Consider the following 21,234-nt stretch of genomic DNA (forward strand, 5'->3'; position numbering starts at 1 on the left):
GATACCTTCAATAATACCGAAGCAACAAGTATTCAGTGAAAATCCAAGTCTTGAAGAATATTTGCCAGTTGTGATTTTCACTCCCAATATTAAGGTTCTCTTACTTCTTGTAAGGGAAGTTGATTGCCAGTGCTAGTTGCCTCTGAGTACAAAAAAAGTAGTTTTTACAAATTTGTGGGTCAGCATGATGGAAAATTGCAGAATTGATTTTCTCAAAAACAGCTCCTACGACTTGAATTACGCATGGCTATTGAACTCATGTAATTCTATAATTTTTAGTTCTAACTTTCACAAGAAGACGCTTCTTAAAGCAATTCTAAGGGGGAGAGCTATCCTTCGAAGTGCCATTTAAAATAATGATCTGAAAGATAATTAAAACATTACAGATAAATCTTTATTCAAGTGGATTTAAGCTATCCAGTTACATCAGATAACTTGCGAAATGAGAATAGGTAATGGTATCTTCTTTTTAACGTGCCCGTGACGAACAATGGCGATCATCATTGATTAGTGGCTTTTCTAATAACGAAGAAATGGACTATTGCAATAGATGGCCGTAGGTACTAATTTTTTGTCGCCCTTGCACTTCCCTTGTACAACATGTTCTTCAACAATGGATATTTCTCGCTCTCTTGTTGGACCCAAAATGTTGCGGTTTCCTCTTTCTAACAGTGAACATCACCTCACTTTTCTTAGCAGTAAGAGTATAAGAGCATTGGTTATCTCTTTTTCAACGAGCTGTTAACATCCTTCAGCATGTCAATGAGGTCTTCCATGCACCGTCTAGGACATCCATGAACGACCAGCCTCCATCCGTATAAGTGGAAACATATTTAATTGCCGTGTATCACATACACTTTATGATATACTTTATGGTGCTGTTGTATACCTATGATGTAGGTTTGCTTGGAAGTATAAAAGCAACCAGGTAAAGGAGAATATTAGCTAAAACGATTGATGCACTTTATCTGTTTATTTCAAAAAAATTGACACATCGAATGTTGTATTGGACATTACTCGTTGGTTAAACTTCTGGCATGTTAACATCAGAGTTTAAGGAAACTAAAAGAATTCGTCCAAAGCTTAAAAAATACAAGCAAAACCTTCATATCTTTGTTTTATCTCTGCAATGAAATGCTCAAAACTGAAAACATAAATATCCATAAATTTAATGAAAAAAGTAAATTAAGCTGTTTTGTTAATATTAACTTTAGAGAGGAAAATATGTGTGTTCATCATTAAAGAGTATTACACTTATAGTAATAATTTATTATTAACTGTTTACAAAATTAGATAATCAATACAATGATAAACTATTATTTTAATAAATATTTTTATCTCCGAGTTATGTACGTAATTTGTCCATATTTATAAAGCACTACTATTCAAAACTTCTCATGTAGCCTCCTTCCACACAATATTTGTTATTTAATAAGTGAATAGTTGTTAATGTAGAGGATATAAGTAATGTAACTGTATTGCTAATGATGGTGAAGTCCTTAGGCGGAACCGCCCTCTCTTTGAGAAGAAAAAAAAAACGGTCAAATTTTACTTACTAAGAGTATAATTGGTGTTGCGAGTGCAATAGGTAGACCACACTAACTGAGGATTGCTGGCTCTAATCACTTTTTCGTTGTGTCGTCATTGTAGGATGATAACCTGACCAAGTGAGTTTTTAGAGCTCCAAGTTAATTAACTAAGGACTCGTTCGGTCCGAGTTACAATTGGAACTAACTAGGATGTCGAAGGATCTAAAAACTTTTTCTGAAAATCAAATGCAAATATGGTATTCGGCCGTCACCGAAATACATAGTCTCCTAAATTTGAAAATATAATCCATTTTTGACCATGAATAATATTGCTTGTATATGTATATTGAGCTTTAGTCTGAATTTTGTCTTTCCTACCGCCAGTTAGTTATTACAACATGGCTACCCAGTTGTCTGTTTCTATATATATAAATATAGAGATTTAAATATATATATTTAAAGAGCGTCAACTTCTGAGCTTTTTCAGTGAACTGCCGGATTCCGGACGGTGTTCTCTCGTCACAGACAATACTGTCCATCACCAGACAGAGTGCAAATTGTAAGGATAAAGCAGCTGGATTCGAACCTGTGATTTCCGCGTTGGAATCCGGTATTCTCGAATTAAAATTAAAATAATAATAATAATAATAACAATAATATATTTTTTTGAAACCATTGCCAGCTCATCAAATACTTGCTTCAAAGGTGAACCTAGTTATGATTATTATTATTAGAATAAAAAGAATCGGTTCTACACATTAAAATTGTTATTTATGTTTTAATTTAAAAAATTTAACTTGTTCACTTCGATGAAAAAATAATTATTTAATTACTATTCTTTGTATTTAAAATCATAGGAAACACTTATAACAAAAAGTACTATTAGTTTCTGTATAGTGATATAATTATAAGAAGTTTATGAATGATAACATGGTTTATGTGGGTCATTAGCCCAAAAATTTGAATAAATAACACAAATACAAAAACATACACATAATAATTTATTTAACATATATCATGTTAACTTATTGTGTACAATTGGGAAATTTTAAATTTTCAACACTTGATGATCATACGACAATCTCCAGATGAATTTTACATTAAGGCCGAATTTTGTAGATCGGACCACTTTTATTATTATTATTTTTTTTTTTTTTGAGTCAATCAACTTATATTTTATTATGTTATAAATTCAACTACTCATGTTTACCTAAATATGCTTTCTACCTACAAGAAATATTTTTCTTTACGCATTACGGACTATATATAATTATATATGTAGCAAAATGTATATGTATACTGTATATATAATATATATATACATTTCATATATACATGTACATATCAAATAATTTATACAATTAAAATAAATGAGGTCGTTGAAAGAAGATAAAACTAAAATAAATTCCTGTGTCTTAAACATTTTTTTTTTCTTCAAATTAAACCAGCCTCCAAATAATTAAAAAAACCTTTTCCAAAAATTTACACAATCTCATCATCGTTTCAATGAAGTAGTTAGAAATTTTATTTTAGAATCCATCATAAAACTAAACAATTTACTTTTCTTACTATTTTAATGATAATTTTTATGTTATTTATATTTTAGAAATATAGTTATAACAACATAAATTAATAAGTAAAAACACAAGTAGATATGTACATCTCAAGCAGAGCATTTATCTCAATATTAGCACAGAAGTTTCTTATTTAAGTAAAACTGTTTAATAATGTAACCGACATGAAACCTAAATGTGGACCTCAATAAAGAAATAAAATCTGAAAATATTTTCAACCTTCAAACCGTTAACTTTCAACTAACTCCCCAAAAATTCAGCTTGATGCTGAAAGTAATATACGAAACTATGTTTCAAGAGCAATGAATCAAATCCTGATCTCTCAAATAAAAATTTGAATTTAACAAAAACTAACTTTTTCAGTACAGATAACACAATTAACTTAAAAAGACAACAAACAAAAACGTACAATATATCAAAAATTAATAAATAAATAGTTTCTTCCAAATCGCGTCAAAGATTTGCAATTTATTCTTATGTTTTTTTTTTCTCATTTTTTAAAAATTATTTTTGCTTAAGTAACTAAATCCTAGGTTTTCAAAGTGTCATTGCACTGCACACACAACTACAAATTCTTGGAAAAGGCATCATAATATTTAGAAGAGGTACAATTTAATTAGGAAACTTAAGAATAAGATGAAAAAAAGGTATTTCTTTTCTGATAGCTCTTCATTTCAATACTTATACACATATAAACAACAGTTTTTTGTTGAACAAAAAACTAATTAAACAATGCTAATATAAACCTTACTTCTATTTACAAAATACTCCCAGTTATATAAAATTAGGAGAAAAGAGATACTTATAGTGCACTGAGGCAAAAGGCCTTTGATTTGGTGAAGTGCTTGGTAAAAAAGCCTGGTGGTATTTATTTTATATATATGAACAGACTTAAAATATACATTTGAGACATAGACAACAGTAGAGGGTTGAGACTTGGTCTGGATCAATTTAACGTTGCCTTTATTTATAACAGTAATGATTTGGTATTTTTAGTATATGGATTTACTCTCTTACTGAAATTTTTATAATTAGTTTCTGACTGGAAGGGAAAAAGCCAGGTGAAGAGAGCTAATGTGCTCCTAATTTTTATTATTTTAAAAACTATGAGAATGAATCTCGAACGAGTCCAACCCTACACTTCTATCAAATACTATTTTATCTCATTTATCCAAAACCAAATTTTAAAAAGAACATACCACCTTTTTCTTTTTGTACAAATTTAAATTAAAGTTACAATTCACAATGGTAGGAATATTTAAAAAGCAACTTGGAAAGGAAATCGAAAGATGTAGAATGAGGGGAAACAGTACAAGAAAGGTTTGCCATTGGTAATCAAATTTGCTCACGAATTTATATTTACAGCAAAAGTCACGCGATGTTACAGCAACTTCTTTGAGGTTAGTTTTCCAGCTTTTATCTGACTTAGCTCCCTTCCTTTGAAAATGGCGTACATCTAAAATCAGGAGAAAATCAAAACAGATTAATGATAGCAACAAATTCATTCTGTATTGGTGTCTTGAATAATTTCACAGCATAGAGCATGCTAATCCCTAACTTCCCTTCACTTGGATCTTATACTGCAGACAAACCAACCAACCAACCGAACTCTAAGCTTTCTCAGAAAGCCCCAAAAAATGTTTTCCCAGAAACATATTTCAAATAAAAGTTATAGGTTTATAACACCTGTGCAATTGGTGAAGACAATCGAGACAGCCATTTTCAAAAAAATTGAAATATGAAGATATGAACTAGAAGGGTACTTAAAGTGCAGTTCCCTGAGAATCTCAAGAAACACAAATTTTCTAAGAAAACCTTTTTAATACATATAATATGAATATTTAGAAGGATAAATGATGTATGAATTTTACATAAAATCGAAAATATTTTCGAGAAAATGGTGAAAAATAGAAATGATCTAATAAAACTTGAAAACCACTTTGCTAAAAATACCTGATACATTTGCGTAACCTAATTGATAGTTATCTGCCTTAGCTTGTAGGTGATAAATATTATGCACATAAAATGAGGTAAATAATACACCAACACATACGAGATCCAGAAAATGGGATCAAACCTCAAGGGAACTCATTTTGGGACAGCCGTAAACATTCAAACGGCTGTAACCGACCAGCTGAAGGCTATTCCAGTGTCGGAGTTCGAGCACTGCTATGAGTGGAAGAAACGTCTCCAGCGCTGTGTGGCTTCAGAAGGAAGTTATTTTGAAGGTCACAATATAGAATTGTAATTCTTTTTGAATAAAAATTTTTTAAAAAAATCAGTCTCATTACTTAATTTACAGACCTCGTATATGGGGCCTAATGTACGACTACTGATAACTCTGGTGGTCATGGGAGAAAGCACATATCAAACTTTACTGTTAACTGATGATTTTGGGGAATATTGACCGCACCTCAATATTCCCCAAAATCATCAATTAACAACGGTCGAAAACCAAAACATTCATTTACTGTTAACATTATTTTTTTTTATATAAAAAGTAGCTAAGACCTTGGTACCTCCCATTTATAAGGCCACGCATCGTAACAACTAGACCCCATATATATTTAGGCCCTATTTAAAGTTTATTTAAATGTATTACTAAGAATTCCTTTACAGACGTAAGCTTCATTACTGGATGAATAATAGAAGACTGGGGGTAAGATAATTTTGATGAATGTTACCCAATAAATGAATAAAAAAGACTATTCTTATAAAAAATTGGAGTTTATTTTAATTTACTACATTTCACTTTTTTTGTTTATTATTTGACTATTTTTCCATCAAAAAGTTATCGATTTAAGTATGAAACAGCCTAATATTATTGTTTTATACCTAGGTTATGCGGTAAGATGGTCATGACCTGTTGGGTAAGGCTGCGCTCTCATTGCTCTTCTCCTTTCTCTTCGCTGCCCTAGCACCAACCTTAAACGCTCCATTTTACCTCGAGTTGCTCGATTTTCATCACTTTCCAATCCGGACGGACTGCTACTGGAAATGTTTGTTGCACCTAAAGTGCTATTACTCCTTGAAGGCGAATTTGTTGAAGTCCTATCAGATCCACTGTTTACCATCGACGTATCTGTTGTGCCTAGGAAATCTAAATCATATAATTACAAGATTAAAACGTAACGAAGAAAAGCTGCTCAACAAACAACAAGCAATAAATATTTTCAAAGCAAAAAGAAGTCAAAAACTAGGCTATTTGTGCTTTTAATTGGATCCCTAACAACCAAATTATATTTAATTGTTCATTTTTTATTTTTTGCGAAAAGATAATGCATGAAATAAAATCTATGTTTTAATGGGAATAATATAGAGGCAGATTAGGTTCGGATTACTCATTTTGTAAGCTATTTTACTTGATAATTTTTTGTAAGCAGCTAATATTTTCTATCTTTCAAATTAAGACTGACACAGTATACAGATACCAACGTATCAAACGAAAAAGAGCTAAGGCACCCTCTTTATGATAAAAACATTTGAAAAAATGAGAACTATGGATGCCTCGATCGATTTGCCTCTCCAGACCTTTCATATTTTAGCATTTTGGTAGTAAAAAAAAAATCCAGGAAAATACGAGAACACAGCGTAAATTACGATTTAAAAAAAAAATAAATAAAAATAAAAAACCTCATTGGAGTAAGCGAAAAATTTAATCCAGCAATTTCCCCGATTTATCTCAGCAGTTTTCCAACGTATTCTGATTGTCAGGGGATCTACGATTTACAGAGAGGCTTCAAAATAGAAGTTATGTTTTTAATATTTTTGATTGACGTAGTAGAAAAGTCAAGATCACAAAAATTTTTATTATATGTAAGAGATTTCCGGTGATTTTATTTTCAACAAATAAAGGAAATTACAAATTATTAGAGCTAAGAGCTAAACAATTTCATAAACATACAAAGTATTGTGGAACTGTAAAACCATCAGTAGCCAAAAAAATCCGAATACGGATATAATAACAAGATTCTCTTGTTGAAACTAGTTACCCTTCAGAATTTGGACTTTCCAGTTCAGAACAACTTTTTGACATTGAAATGGGGTAAGGAGGTTATTGTATTTATTAGAGGATTAAGTGGAAAGATCTGCACTTGGAAGTAGTTATCTCAATCAGGATCCTGAGCGGTTACCATGGTTGAAGGAGTATATACTCTCCGAACCATACCCTAAACTTTTAAATTAGAGCCACTTTTGGTACATATGAGGAAGGCTATTCGGGGAGGGGAGCATCAGGGAAAATAAATTTGACTATAATCTCTCATCGCTTTCTTGAAATTACTTTGGAGAGCTCAGATCCCTAGTATTTGAAGGAACCATCCTTAAAACAAGTAAGCTGAGGACATGGTGTAGGTAATTCTTGGAGAAACTGGGCAATTACCAGGTTTTGAATATAAGCAGATGATTTTTGATGCACAAAGTACTAGAAGCTAGACTTATTACAAAGTAGTGGTTATGTGGGCTAGCGATCTTATCTAACTTTTTCTGAAGAAATTGAGACACAATACCTTTAGAGATTTCCATGTCCTCAGTCCTCCCTTTATCCTTCAGATGGTGCAGAGTCACACCTTTTTAGAAATTTCAGCATTTATTAAGGTGATTCTATTATTTTTCAGTGGCTAACATTATTATCGAGGAACAGGATTTACGATATCAAAGTTAGTTAAATTACGTATTCTTACAGGATATTTATCTTTTAAAACGATTCCTACTAACTGAAGTTAATAAATGAAGACAGGCTGTAATCTTTTCGTTTCTCAATTTTCTTACGAAAAAAATCTACAGTTCTAGATTCTTGTTTTTGCTTAACCATAACTCTGCAACTTTTTTCATCTCTTAGCTACAAAAATTATTTATCCCTCGTTTTTAAAATGAACACTACCCCAGTCGAACCATTTTTTTATTTATATTTTTTAATTTTTATTAGTAGCATTAAAAGAATACTAAGATAAGAAATTATAAGGAACTGTTTAAGCCTGATTTTCCTGGTATAATGTCCAAGAAGTCGATGCGCTAAAAGCAAAAAAATAAACTTGATAGATGAAACTAAGGTTTTATTTTAAGACAATTGTCGAGTGGTCGAGTTTGATAAGCATATCAATTGATATCTTGTTTTAATATTAGGGTAAGATTCAACTAGCTCTTAATCACTAATTGAATGCGGTATGAACCAAATTATTAATTTGTGCACCAAGTGCCACAATATCATTAGACTTGCAACGTTTAAAATAACTCTAAATAAAAAACGATCTAACTTTCTAACAAGTCAAAAGCGCTGATAATGCTAATGAGAATCTTAAAAAAAGGAGAGCTATGTAAGAGTATGTACTTAATACTTAATTTTAGGAACGACACATGTAGGATCACTGACGCCAGAGCCTCATCAGTTGATTGCAGGGCTCCGAACAGCGTTGGCTCGTTACACACTGACCATCTCAAAGGGCAGTAACCTGCAGAGACCCTTAGAAGATAAACACTAAGGGTAGCCTGCTGGACTCGAATACAGGTTCCCTGCGTCTGAGATCAGGGAACTAACTCTGAGCTCATCTCTATCATTACTACAAGCTTCTGATTCTTAAAATTAATAAACTTCTTAATTCCTAAAATAAAAATTACTGCACTGACTTTGTTTACAAACCTATTGTGAACATACTTACTCTTGGGCAATAACGGTCCTTGAAAAACCCGCAACCTCAGCCACACAGCTCTCTTTGTACTATCCGTTGCGACGTTTCCCACCTCTGCTGATCAAAGGCTTCCAAAATCATCCTGTGCCTTAGTTGGGACTTGTCTCTCGTCCACAGGGTGTCCAAACAAAGCTTTCCCGGGACTTCTCGCCTCCTCCATCCGGCGCAAAGTCCTAGCCAACCAAACTACCAGAGTTTATAGTGGCTAACATATCGCTAACCGAACAATTCTATGACTTCTCAGATCGTCCGAACTTTACAGCGGTCTTACGTCCTTAACGTGAATAGGTTCAAATATGGTTTAACTCTTTCCTTACACACGTGTACGTCCACTTTTGGGAAACAGCCACGTTTCCGAACCGTAGGTTACGATTGGCCAGAGTCCTGGAAGTAGTACATCTACTACCCTGCATTTTTTTGCCATGTTCTCACTAACATTTATTAGAGGTTAAAATTGTTCTAAAAATTTGAATTTCTTCACACCTTCGAAAATATGCTTATCCATTTGCAGATTCTGGACAAGTCTTCTTTTCCTGGTATTTACCTTATACTTGGTTTTTTCGCTTTTCCTCTATCACAAATTTATTTAACATCCGCTTTATTCGATCTACGATCTTGACAGATCAACGGTGTAAGATACCTTTTGCACTACTCTGTTGCCACTTACATTGGTTAATAATCTTTTAACAGTTTTTAATAAATATTAAAACACTCCGATGACATTAAGTCCCCTTGTTTAAGGCGTGGATTTATCCTAAACTCTCTGGAGATTTTTCTTTGGACTACTACCACACCACACTGTTCCTTCAAAGACACATTTCGAAGAGACGAATAATTTTTTCAAATCTACCAGCTCTTAGACTATCTAGTCGTACTAATCAATTTATAAGTTAGTTAAAAAAATCTATGAAGAGAGTAAATGAATAAGAGCATGAGTTGATAACCCTTATCCAGATCGGACTTAACTGTGAAAATATGATCTACTTGCTTAAAGGCCACCTCGGTAATCCTCAGGTATCACTACTTCACGGCACCTCACATCCGATATAGTCGTCTCTATATTTCTTCCTACCGCTTTCAACATCTCAGGGAGCTTAAATCACCCATTCCAGGAGACTTGTTAGTTTTTAGCATCTCAAATATATTCTTTGATTGCCGGTTTTCCAGCTGTGATTCTTCTTCACTACATCTTTACTCTTGCCCAATCCTTATACCACCTCATCCTCCAGAACTTCTTCGAATTATTGAAGCCCGTTTTTCTAGAATTGCCGCTTCATCAAATATCAATTCTTTGTTTTACTTACCCTTAATTTATCTCTTAGATGGTATCCATTTATCTTTGGTCCTTTCAAAGCTTTTAAAATATTTTTGGAGCTGTTTGCAGCATTATCTGTTTGCATTTGATGGAGCTGGCAAGACTCGGCTTCTCTCTTCTTCTTTCTAAACTTGCAATCTCTTTTTCTTTACATTCTCTGGCAGACACTCCAGTAATTCTCGTAAGCATCTTAACTCAAGCTTCCTTTGGGTTTGTACCACCTTATACTCTATCAAACCAGCAATTTCTATCTCTTCTCTTTCCATATCCCTATCCTCTTTCTGCAGCTTCGCATAGTTTTTAAAAACATTCTTCATGACGTCCAAATTATTAATTTCGGCTGAATTGCTCAACGGAAGAACAAAAAATCAGATAGATTTCGTTGTGATAAGTAAAAAGCACTTCTCTATTTTTCTGAATAATGATTTTCTCTATAGCAAATCCGATCACTATCTTATGTTTATCATTATCTTATAGGTAATTATTTGTCATTTGACTCAGGTTAGCAGTAAGATTGCTTCTTAAAGGGGGCGAAAAAAAAATCAGATAGAAAGATTTAACATTCGGAGGAAAGAAGAACAAATGAAAGAATTTGGAAGAAAACTTTAGAAAAGATAACGAGTCGCAGGAGAACAAACACTTATTCATACTTGTGTAAGAAGTTAGCGGTAGGCTACTTACTCTGGGAGGAAGTTTGCGGTTGGGGTTTAGACTGAGCCTCTTGGGCAGCCGCACGGTATTGTGGAGTTGCGCAAAGAAGATCGTTGAGGATGTGGATAATAGTAGAGATGTCTCTCTTTGGTCGTCCAAACCTGTCTTGAAGGGCTGGATTTAAAGTACCTGTAACAAGCATTCACAGAGATAAGTGTAGTAGTTGAAACATTTACCTTAGATAGAAAACTAACTTAATTAGAAAAGGAAAGTTTACTTGCAATAGGTTCCCTTTTACCGCATTTTCAAAATTTGACGCTTCAGAAAATATTTTAAGTTCTCTGAAGGGGTGGATATGTCGATATTTTCTCGCATATTGATTAGGCTCTTTATCCGAGCTGCCTAAAATTTTGTTATTCTATTTTCAATTTGAAGTGTCCTCAAATCCAAAATAACTGAAAGACTAACCTTATAATTTTTCAGAGATTTCAAAAAGCAGGATCACTTACTATAAGGCAATGTGATTAGAAAAGGAAGAAGTGATTTAATTGCCTAGCTTTACCATCGGAAGCTTTTCAATCACTCATAGAAAATTCTAGTTCTGAAAGTTTATAATATACTGCAGAGCGCAATTAATTCTGTTGAAACCGCAGTTTTAATTTTGGCTAAAACTTAGAACCTGTAGACGCAGGTAAAGAGATTATATTCAGCAGAACTCAATTTGATATTGTATTACACATTCAAAATCGTCAGAAAATAAAAAAATAACACTTCTTAAGGTTTTCACAGAGGAATAGTTTACGTTCCTAAAATAAGCTACGAAAGTGAACGGGGTAAACTGGTAACTTTGGGCACGTGATTTATTTACACTTTAGAATTGGGGTATTTTTTGGAAACTATTAACTGGCGGCGGATTATTTGTTATTTTTAGTATTTGTGTGTCGAGACATGGATTATCTTCAATAGGTGTCGACCCGACAAAGGGTCATTATATTCTCTATCTATAGATTACAGGCACCTCGAGCAACATGTACTAGCTGACTATTAATATGTACTAGCTAAATGAAACTTTAGAAATACGAGAAACATTGGATTTTTTTGAGAAGGTAAACTACAAAGACAATCTTCGACAAACTTACATACTATAACGTATATGAGAGATAGGTAGCGAGGGTCGCTACAGGTGGGTACGAGGGTTGATACCTAAAATCTTGTTCTGTAAGTATGTCGTTTCTTTCGGCTTTGTTTTAGCCCACTTTCTACATTGGTCTAATTGTTACTTGGTAGAGGTGAAATGAGTTTTTCATCAAGTTTAGATCTTTAGTACAAAGAGTGAATCATCTCAATTTCAACATGATACGAGTATTCATACTTGTGAGTGTTCAATTTCCATTGTCAAGTACCGCGAATACCTTTGTGCATTATTGTGAGAGATTAGATTAGATTAAATTAGGGCGGCCTCAAGGCCTACGCCACTGCGACCCCTTTGGATCTATTGTGGCTCCCCGACCTTAGAGCTCACTCTCCAGACACGTCCGTTTAACAGACTCTTAATGCTGGAGAGCGACTCTTGGGTAAAGCTCTCAGGCCTTGGTTTTTCCTCCCCGAAAAGTAACATCCTTAGCCATACAAGCCCCTCACTGACGTGCAGTTTCCTCTTCTTCCTGGCAGAACCTACAAAGACTATCATCTGCCAGGCCCATGCGATGCATGTGTTTTCTGAGCCTGCAGTGGCCAGGTTATAAGCCTACAATTATCCTTATATCCCCACGGCCTTGACGGATTAATTCTGCAGTCAGCCGCGACGAATAGCCTCTGGTGAACTCCTTCGCCTGTCTCTGTCCAGTGGTGGCGAGCCACCACTCCTGAGACCTACTCTGCACCCACAAATTAATGGCTGCAGTCTTAACACACTTCGAAACCCCAAAACAGGGCTCCGGACCAACGAAGTGTCCCACATAGCCTTCCCGGGCCAATAAATCTGCCACTTCGTTTTCCTTATTATTGTGAAAGGTTGAGAATTATGTATGTACTTTTTGTTCAATTCATTTTGATCTTCCAGAGAACAGAATGTCTTTTAGGTGTTCATTTAGTTTAAGAGATTTAAAAAGTTTTATTATTGCAAAAAACAGTTTTTATAAATTTGGATTCCAACAAAGTCTAGTTATTAAACGTTAATTTTCAGGGAAATTAAAGTTATGAACATGTTTTTTCTAGCTGTTATATATATACGATTTTCTTCACGTCATAATTATGCGCTATAAAGTTTCATAACTGTCGCATTTCTTTAAAATTTGTTCCCCTCACTTTTTTGGAATCTCTTTAATTCAAATAATATTAAACTCACACTATGGTTTGCTATATTCGGTAAAATGTGATGTATCAGACCAAGGATTCTTTACTTAACCTGGATTAATTTTTTTAAATAAAAAAATTTCCTTTGGTTATTTGGCAGAGGTATTACTTGTTAATTACATAGGCTATTCCTGCTTTGATGGCTTTCTTCGCCAATCAAAGAGCTATTTCAATACCACTAGTTCCTTTTTAGTTTCACCCAGCTAAACGTAAATCTAGGGAACTTATTTTAAAGAAGCAGAATATTCTCAATAATTTTTATTAGGAAATTGTTTATTTATTTGTTGTTAAAAGAAACTGGATTGCTTTATTCGAAGAATATTGCCTTACAGAATGTTGTGTTGAAAGGTAATAAATAATTCTGCACTAAAAATAGGTGGTAAATGTCATGAAGAGTAAATGTTTAAGGTAAATAATTTTTCAAACGAGAGCTTTTTGTTCAGAAGTTAGGCCAAAGTCCTGTTAGTATTATATTGAGGAAAAATCTTTAATTTCTCGAACAGTGTTCAGTAAATATAAAATATAAAATTTTTCTGAGATGTACATTCATAAATACAAATCGCACAAATCGATTTTGAAAAACTCTTTTCGCATACTAGGTAAAAGTGTAAGTTTCTAAATTATTTAGTTTAAAATAATAATTTCAAAATTAATCCAAATAATGTATACATTAGTTATACATAAACTTTATACGCATACATACCTGAAAAAGTACCCGAATAAACACCTTTACCATGATGGTGCATACTTTCGATTATAGCTCCTTGTCTCCGTTTTATATTGTTCACTTCCTGAAAGAATAATTTTGTTAATTAGACTATTTAAAAAACAAACAAACAAACAATGTTTTTTTAAAATTATAATGTGTTCACTTCTATCTATAAGGTGAGTGCTGTGCAAAAATAAAATGTGATCCAAAAAATGTATTTACTGAAGGAAGAGTTTTTCGCTTGCTTAAAAACTTCTGTAGGATGTCTCTCTGAAAGAACATTGTACCTCTCTGTGGTATGGATTGATAACTTTGAATGACAGACCACTTCTTCTAAATAGTAAAATAGCCAGATTAGCAATTTTGTTAAAAGTCAAAACATTTGACATTGAATTGAATGCCTGTGCGCTGCATCCTGACCAGATAGTGAAGTCGTACATTCTTCAGAACATCCCTAACTCTTGCTCTTGATACTCTTTATTCCGCCACTTTTTTTGTTTGAAGTCCGTTGGGTTCCGCTCCGTCTGACTCTTTTGTAAGGAAGTCTCCACTTCTCTGACTAGGGCACTTCTTTTTTGCGCGGGTGAACCTCCCGCCATTTATGAATGCTCAATGTCGCTTCCTGAAAAGTTTGACCGAATATTCCTTTGAGGATCTCTCCTGTTCCCATATTCATTGGGTTCTGTGTCTCTCCTGAGTTGAAAAAACCCAAGTTTCGATGGCATAAGTCATCCACTATCTTGTATAACAACAATTTAACATTTTTTTTTTGCGAGATTTCATTGATTTCTTTTATTGAGCAAAGGCACATCGATTCATGGCTACTTTCCTTGCCTCATTCTCGTCCGTCAAAAAATGCTTTAAGTTAAATTAATCTGTCGACACTAGTGGATTATGAAATACATTATTTCTGTTCTGGAATTTAGCTTATCACAGTTCCCTGATACAGACAATATGTTTAGTTTTATGTAGGATAATTTCTAGAAATTTTTTAGGTTCTTCAAACTCCTTTAGCGCCCCGAATAAAACTGCTTTACTTTGCTGACAATGTAGTACCATAGGAATAGGCTATGAAGCTGAACCATCCAATTTTGTATTTTCTCAACAAGATCAGTTTTTTGGCACTTCTAGCTTTTCAAGCTTTAAATTAAACGGAGTTGACGGGCAGCGTTTAGCCTAAAGCCGCCATCAAGAGTTAAATATACAGAAGAATCTTCAAAATACACTGTATCATTTTCACTAAAACCTAGCAGCTTAAATCAAGTATCCTGCGCCTGCCTAGGCAAGACTTATTATTAATTAGAAACTGATCTCAGGAAGGGTGACTCTTTTTAGGCAACCATTGCCCTATAACCCTTATTTGCTTGTTAACAAAGGTAATCCTTCATAAATATTCTTTTTTTAAGAACATCACTTAAGATTACATTCTTACGCAGAAGAACTTTGTATAGGTACCTTCGAAGACATTAAGGGAATTATTATTTGAGGATCTCCTGTTCCCATATTCATTGGGTTCTGTGCCTCTCCTGAGTTGAAAAAACCCGAGTTTCGATGGCATAAGTCATCCACTATCTTGTATAACAACAATTTCAACATTTTTTGAGAGATTTCATTGATACACTTAACCGTTTCCCTTTCAATTTTGGAAAAGAAACAGATTGGCATAAACGAAGATTGTGATGGCGACTGTACTAAGTGTCGCAACATCGGAATGTCCATACTTGAGAAACTGTTTCTTCGATCTTTCAGCTGAATCTCAGCCACGTTAAGAAGTAAACTTCTCAACTGAATTAAAGTACTATAGCAATTCACAGGAGAGTGGTAATAATTTAATCTTTTTGCTGGAAAAAAAAATTGAGCGCAATAGTTGTGATCAATTCATATCGAGGGCGTGTTCTTGGAATAAAACTCAAATTGCGATGAAGGTCCGAGCCATCATCACTCACCAGAAGGTGATACATTTTTAAGGTGATACATGGCTTAAGATGAGTTCCTCTTCTAAAGTAAAAACTTAAGTATGTTGGACTCTTAATCATTAAGTAATCATCGCACCAAAAACTTAATAACGGCCACAGATGAGACGGTTACTGGCAAGACAATATTACAATTGTGCACCTTCGAGATGCTTTGACAAAAATTTAACACCAGATACCGAATAGGGAAATCGATGGCGAGTCCATACATCAATCCTTTTTTGTCTACTCGTCTACCAACTACAGCGCTGAGGAAACCCCAGACTTCATGTTTGGAAATCAGGGCAAATTTAAGCTGTAGTCTCACTGCAGCTTAAATTTGCTCCTGCGTATAACTAACTGTAGGGATGGAGGCTCTCTGAACGCGGTCCCTCGATTAATCAGCATCCAAAACTTTCAACTGGTTCGAAAATTCAGGGAGCACAATAGTATAATTGGGGACTTAGTAACATCCCCGTCTATTTATGGGAACGAACACATCTGATGAACCTGATTGATTACTTGATATTAGAATTTATAGTGATAATTACAGACGCTGTTTTCAATTACAATGGTGATCTTCAAGAACAGAAATGAGATTGGCATAAACGAAGATTGTGATGGGGTCTGTACTAAGTGTCGCAGCATTGGAATGGCCATATTTGAGGGAGAAACTGTTTCTTCGATGTTTCAGCTGATTCTCAGCCATGTTAAGCGAGTGAATAACAGTAAAGGGGTAAAGTCACAAAGCAGAAACATTGTGATTTTCTCTGTTAGACATTCTTCATTAGATTGGAGATTATTAACGAATATCGCAAGCAATATGAATACTCGATATACAAATGTGAAACTACCGCAGTGAAACCAGTAATAAGGGGAAAAAATTATATTAGTGACAAATGTACATACATTATTAAATTAAATTTTTGTTACGTAAATAACTTTTATAAAATACAAATATAGATGAATTCGCGATCTATTTATAAACTTACGAGAAGGAGAGAAGGACAATTTCAGAGTATTGACAGAATCAGCTGTGGAACACCATGGAACAGACAAGGGCGCATGTCTGGCGTTTTGAGTGCAGAAGCGGTTTTATGATGTTTACCTTTGTGTCAGTTGATGGTTTATTTAGGATAGCAGATAAATACCATCTTTTCCAACTTCAGCAAATATTAGTTTCAATTTTATTGAGGGGAAAAAACAACAAGCAAGTAATTTTACGAAAAAAATGATTCATATAAAATATTTTTCCCCAGAAGTACTCAAATAAGAAATGCAAGAAATGCTCTTTCTGCAATCAGCAACAGAAACAGCAGGGAATGAAAATGTACAAAAGAGAGAGAAGAGAAGAGGTGGTGATGGTGAGGGGCAAGAAGGAGCAAAGGAGAAAGGACAAAGCGACGTGGGAGGATGAAGTGGCAAGGTTGCCGGATCGATGGTGTTGCCCATGTTGCCAGCTGCCCAAGTTTTGTGTACCTGCTGTGTCGGCAAAGGACGCATCAATCAGAGCAAGCTTTTCATAAGTGAGTCAACCAACGATATCGTAAATAACGATCAATGTTTTGAAATTCGTAATTTCTATTGAGTATACTGGGCGAAATATGTCACACAAAGTTTAATATAACTGTTAGATAAGCATATTTAAAGGAACCACTTCTTAATAGTATGGAACAATTCTTATCAATGTGGCACCTCTAATGCAGCTTTAATTAAAGAAAACCTGTAGATAGGAGATAAGCTCCTAGAAGGATAAATCACCTTATCGGAAATCATAAAATACAAAACTTTTCTTATAATTTTTTGATTAATAGTTCGGAGAATTTTGTTAATAATACACAAATCTAGTTTTCCGTCAATGTTTTGAAAAATTTATCTTCTTCAGGGCATTGATGGGCAAGAACCCTGAAGATGGAACAAAAAATTGTCGAAAAGTTGGCGAAAATCACTATTCTCATTACTAATAACTCACAAAATTTAATTACTATTAAAGCAATGGCGAACTCAGGTAATCTGAATTTCATTATATAAGAAACTCTTCTTAAATTCTTTATAAATCCTAACTAATGTAAAATAAATTTATAGAAAAAAAAATCAGATAAATGCAAGTAATCTAAATAAAATTACAGATAAAATGTACATACTTGTACTGAATCTGACTTTGATGTTAACACCTCTGAGGATAATTGCTTAAGAGTTTGCGTCAGATTTCTACTTGCCTCTGCTAAGGCTTTGGTATCCAGCAGTGGTTTAACTTCGTTACAACTGCAATCACCAGACAATGTAGATGGTTCTGCTTGTTGGCTTGAAGAAGAAACTGAAGTTACTGGACTTGGAGGGCTAAGAAGGGCTGGAACAGAAGTGGAAGAGACCGTTGGCGAACGAGGTGGAGATGTTGGTACAGGAGGTGGTGGCTGAGGACTGGGTTTGAGGCCGGACGTATGACGTCTTTTAGCACCACCATTGGAAGCAGGGGCTACGGTAGATAATTGTAGTTGTATTAGCATCATATGGTCTCCTAGCCTCATGGTTAGATTCAGAGGTGCTTTCCCAGATAAGAAGTCGTTGACCTAAAAAGCAAAAATAACAAATAGGTATCAATCATTATTACAATTACACACTCAGAAAATAACAGAAGGCAGATAAACACATATTAAATTAATTTTAATTTGTTTAAATTAATAAGGACAGGATTTTATTAAGATAGCTGAAATCTAATTCCTGATTTCAAACTGTTTAAATGAGAGAGACAAAAATTACTTTTATTAAGGAAAAAAAGGATCTGAACCGCTGCAGATCTGAATACTCCTGATGTTCAGGGTATTTCATAAAATTTTTAATATTTCAGTAAAAATTTTGTCTCAAATTTGAATAAAATATATACATTTCACATTCATAAGACCTGTTATGTAGCCACCAAATATCTATAGTGTGTTGTGTAAAAGATAGAAAAAACAGCGAGTCTCTTTACAATCTTCCAGAGTCCCTCTTTGCCTGCAGTCACAGCAGGTATATTCAGGCTTTGTATCTAGGATCAATTTTGCATAAAAGAACTGGCACTGGTAGATCTCAGTTATATAAAAACAGAAAATGAATGAATAGAGAAGATACTGTGTTCCACCTCCAGGTATTTCGGGTAGCCACCATGTAGGGCGATACTATAGGCTAGTAACTGAATGCATTCCGACTACTCTACAGTCAGCAACAGCGAGGGTTGAACCAACTGTACAGCCTTCACTTATACAGATACTCAGTATTTGTACGCTTGTGAACATTAGTAAAATAAGTTCCAAAAGAATTTGAATAAAATAAATATCCCATTAATAATTAATGATTAATTAAATATGTTATATCTAAGAAAGGGGTCAAAAATGCTTCGCATACGCTGTTAAATCGCTTCCATAAGGTTTCCATGAAGTTAATCTACAGTTTTTATAAAGTAATCGCCTATTTTTTCAGGCGGGGCTTAACGTCCAACTACCAATTAGGTGTCGTGGACGGAGGCGACTAGCAAACATATTTTATTGTTAATTTCTTTTATTTAACCATTAAATAAAATCCAAGGCCTCTAGACCGGGAATCGAACCCAGTACCACAATGCATATTAGCTTTGCAGGTCACGCCTCTTAACCCGCTCGGCTACCGTGGCGCCTTACAGTTTTTATATTTAGGATTCTTATTGGTCCAGATTGGAATCAATTCCCCATACTGTAAACATTCTACTCTTTTCTAAACTGTAGTTTCCTTTTAAATAAAAACTAGTACCGATTAAACCATCAAGTGTTCCCCAAAAATTAACTTGCTCACAATTTCTCTTCTGCTAAAAAATGTCTCTTGAAAGAGAATACTCTATGAAGACCAACAATGCATACTGATACCAAATATAAGTCGACGGTCCACAAGTGTGTAACATTTTTAATTAACATATATTTCAAATTTAAAATTAAATTAAAATTTTACTTCTTTTTTAATTCAGTTAATTTTTACAAGTTTTGTTGTTGCATACTAACACAATTTGTAAATAACTTAAACAATTGCGTAAATATTTATTGTGTAGCATTCTTTTTGTTCTAATTAATTATCAACTTTTAGTTAAGATTGCTGCTATATAATTTTTTTTTTAGGACACTTTAAAATTGCCGCTCATTAACCATAACAAACCAAATTCTTCCCAAAAACAGGAACAAACTAAGTTAAATACCTAGTTAATTTTTTTAAATAAATGAAAATAGAATTTTTTTGTATTAAATCCCTTTATTTTAAAAAAAAAAATCTACCAAATTTATATTTACTTAATGTTAAGATCTTCACAATTAAAAAAACAAATAAATTTGGGGAGGACGTAGTGCTTAAAATCCTAATACTAAGTGAGTTACATTATAAGTTTTTTAGATAATTATTAAGCAACACAATTTGTTATGCTTTATTTTTACAAATTAAAAAGAAGTTTTGAACTTTGTTAAAATGTTCCCTTATTTTAGATCAACAAAACAAAAATTAATACATTATTTATGCTTTTGATACATCAATTTTTTTTGCTTGTGAAATAGGTAAGCAATAATCCAACACTACCTGTGAGCTTTGAAAGAAATTCATTTATACACATCTTTTTAATCTCCATTTATGTTGAATTTTTTGAATTTCTTCCTTCTTAAATTTCCAAAATGTAATTTTTGAAGGAAATTCTTTTAAAATATACTTTTTTATACTTTTTCGTGATATCCAATTATGTATTATTAAATTTCTATAAATTTAAAATGCCCGTTCAAATTTCAATGCTTACCTGTGAATCGTTGAGACTTTCCAAGGCTTGCATGACGCTTTGTTCGGGCCGTTGCGCCTGTAAAATATAACGAAAAATTAATATTATCTGTAAATTTTACAATTAGGCTTTTATTCTATAAACCATACAAAGTTAAGTGCATATAGTAACTTATTATGTAGAATATAAATTAACAAACTAATATAGTAAATTAAAAATAACAGGTAAGGGCCATTGTCAACATGTGAACAATTTGCACGAGGGTTCAAAAACTATTACCAACAAGGAATACATTGAAATAAGTATTTGAGAGCAATATAAGTTACATATATTTCCGGCAAAGGTATTCATTCAGAGCATTAGTTTAACTGTAAGTAGTTTAGTATGAAGTGTTAAAGATAATGTAGACAGAACTTAAACGATAAGCAATAAGAAAATAGCTCACAGCTTTGACTATTATTCTAGTTTTTCAATGCGGAGAAAGCATCAGTTGTGACGTAACAGGACAAATCCAACGAAGGTAGGAGTTGTCCCTTATCACTAATCCAAATTCTATCCGAAGATGGCGTTAATGGTTTGTTTGCCCAGATTTATCAAAAATAGCACATACGACCATATATTGCATCAGAATGTTTAACACATCTTATGGAACACTCCTTTACCTCTCCGTCAACAGCTAGTTAGTACTCTCATGTTTCCT

The 21,234-nt window shown here is 33.6% G+C and overlaps 1 protein-coding gene across 1 annotated transcript in view; it reads right to left on the bottom strand.

Annotated features, from left to right (window-relative positions):
* Window positions 1–2,517: 2,517 nt before the first annotated feature.
* stx (ubiquitin-like domain-containing protein stuxnet) overlaps window positions 2,518–21,234 on the bottom strand; it is a 42,658-nt gene continuing 23,941 nt past the window's right edge. The window contains exons 3-8 of the mRNA XM_074120972.1: window positions 20,556–20,612; window positions 17,917–18,342; window positions 13,815–13,902; window positions 10,787–10,945; window positions 5,939–6,203; window positions 2,518–4,559 (exon numbers count right to left, since the gene is read on the bottom strand). Coding sequence (XP_073977073.1) covers window positions 5,944–6,203; window positions 10,787–10,945; window positions 13,815–13,902; window positions 17,917–18,342; window positions 20,556–20,612 — 990 coding nt within the window. The 3' untranslated portion in view covers window positions 2,518–4,559; window positions 5,939–5,943. The remainder of the gene's footprint in view (window positions 4,560–5,938; window positions 6,204–10,786; window positions 10,946–13,814; window positions 13,903–17,916; window positions 18,343–20,555; window positions 20,613–21,234) is intronic.

The sequence above is a fragment of the Rhodnius prolixus genome, unplaced genomic scaffold (assembly GCF_049639745.1).
Source record: "Rhodnius prolixus isolate KJV_2025 unplaced genomic scaffold, Rpr scaffold_2, whole genome shotgun sequence".
NCBI lineage: Eukaryota > Metazoa > Arthropoda > Insecta > Hemiptera > Reduviidae > Rhodnius > Rhodnius prolixus.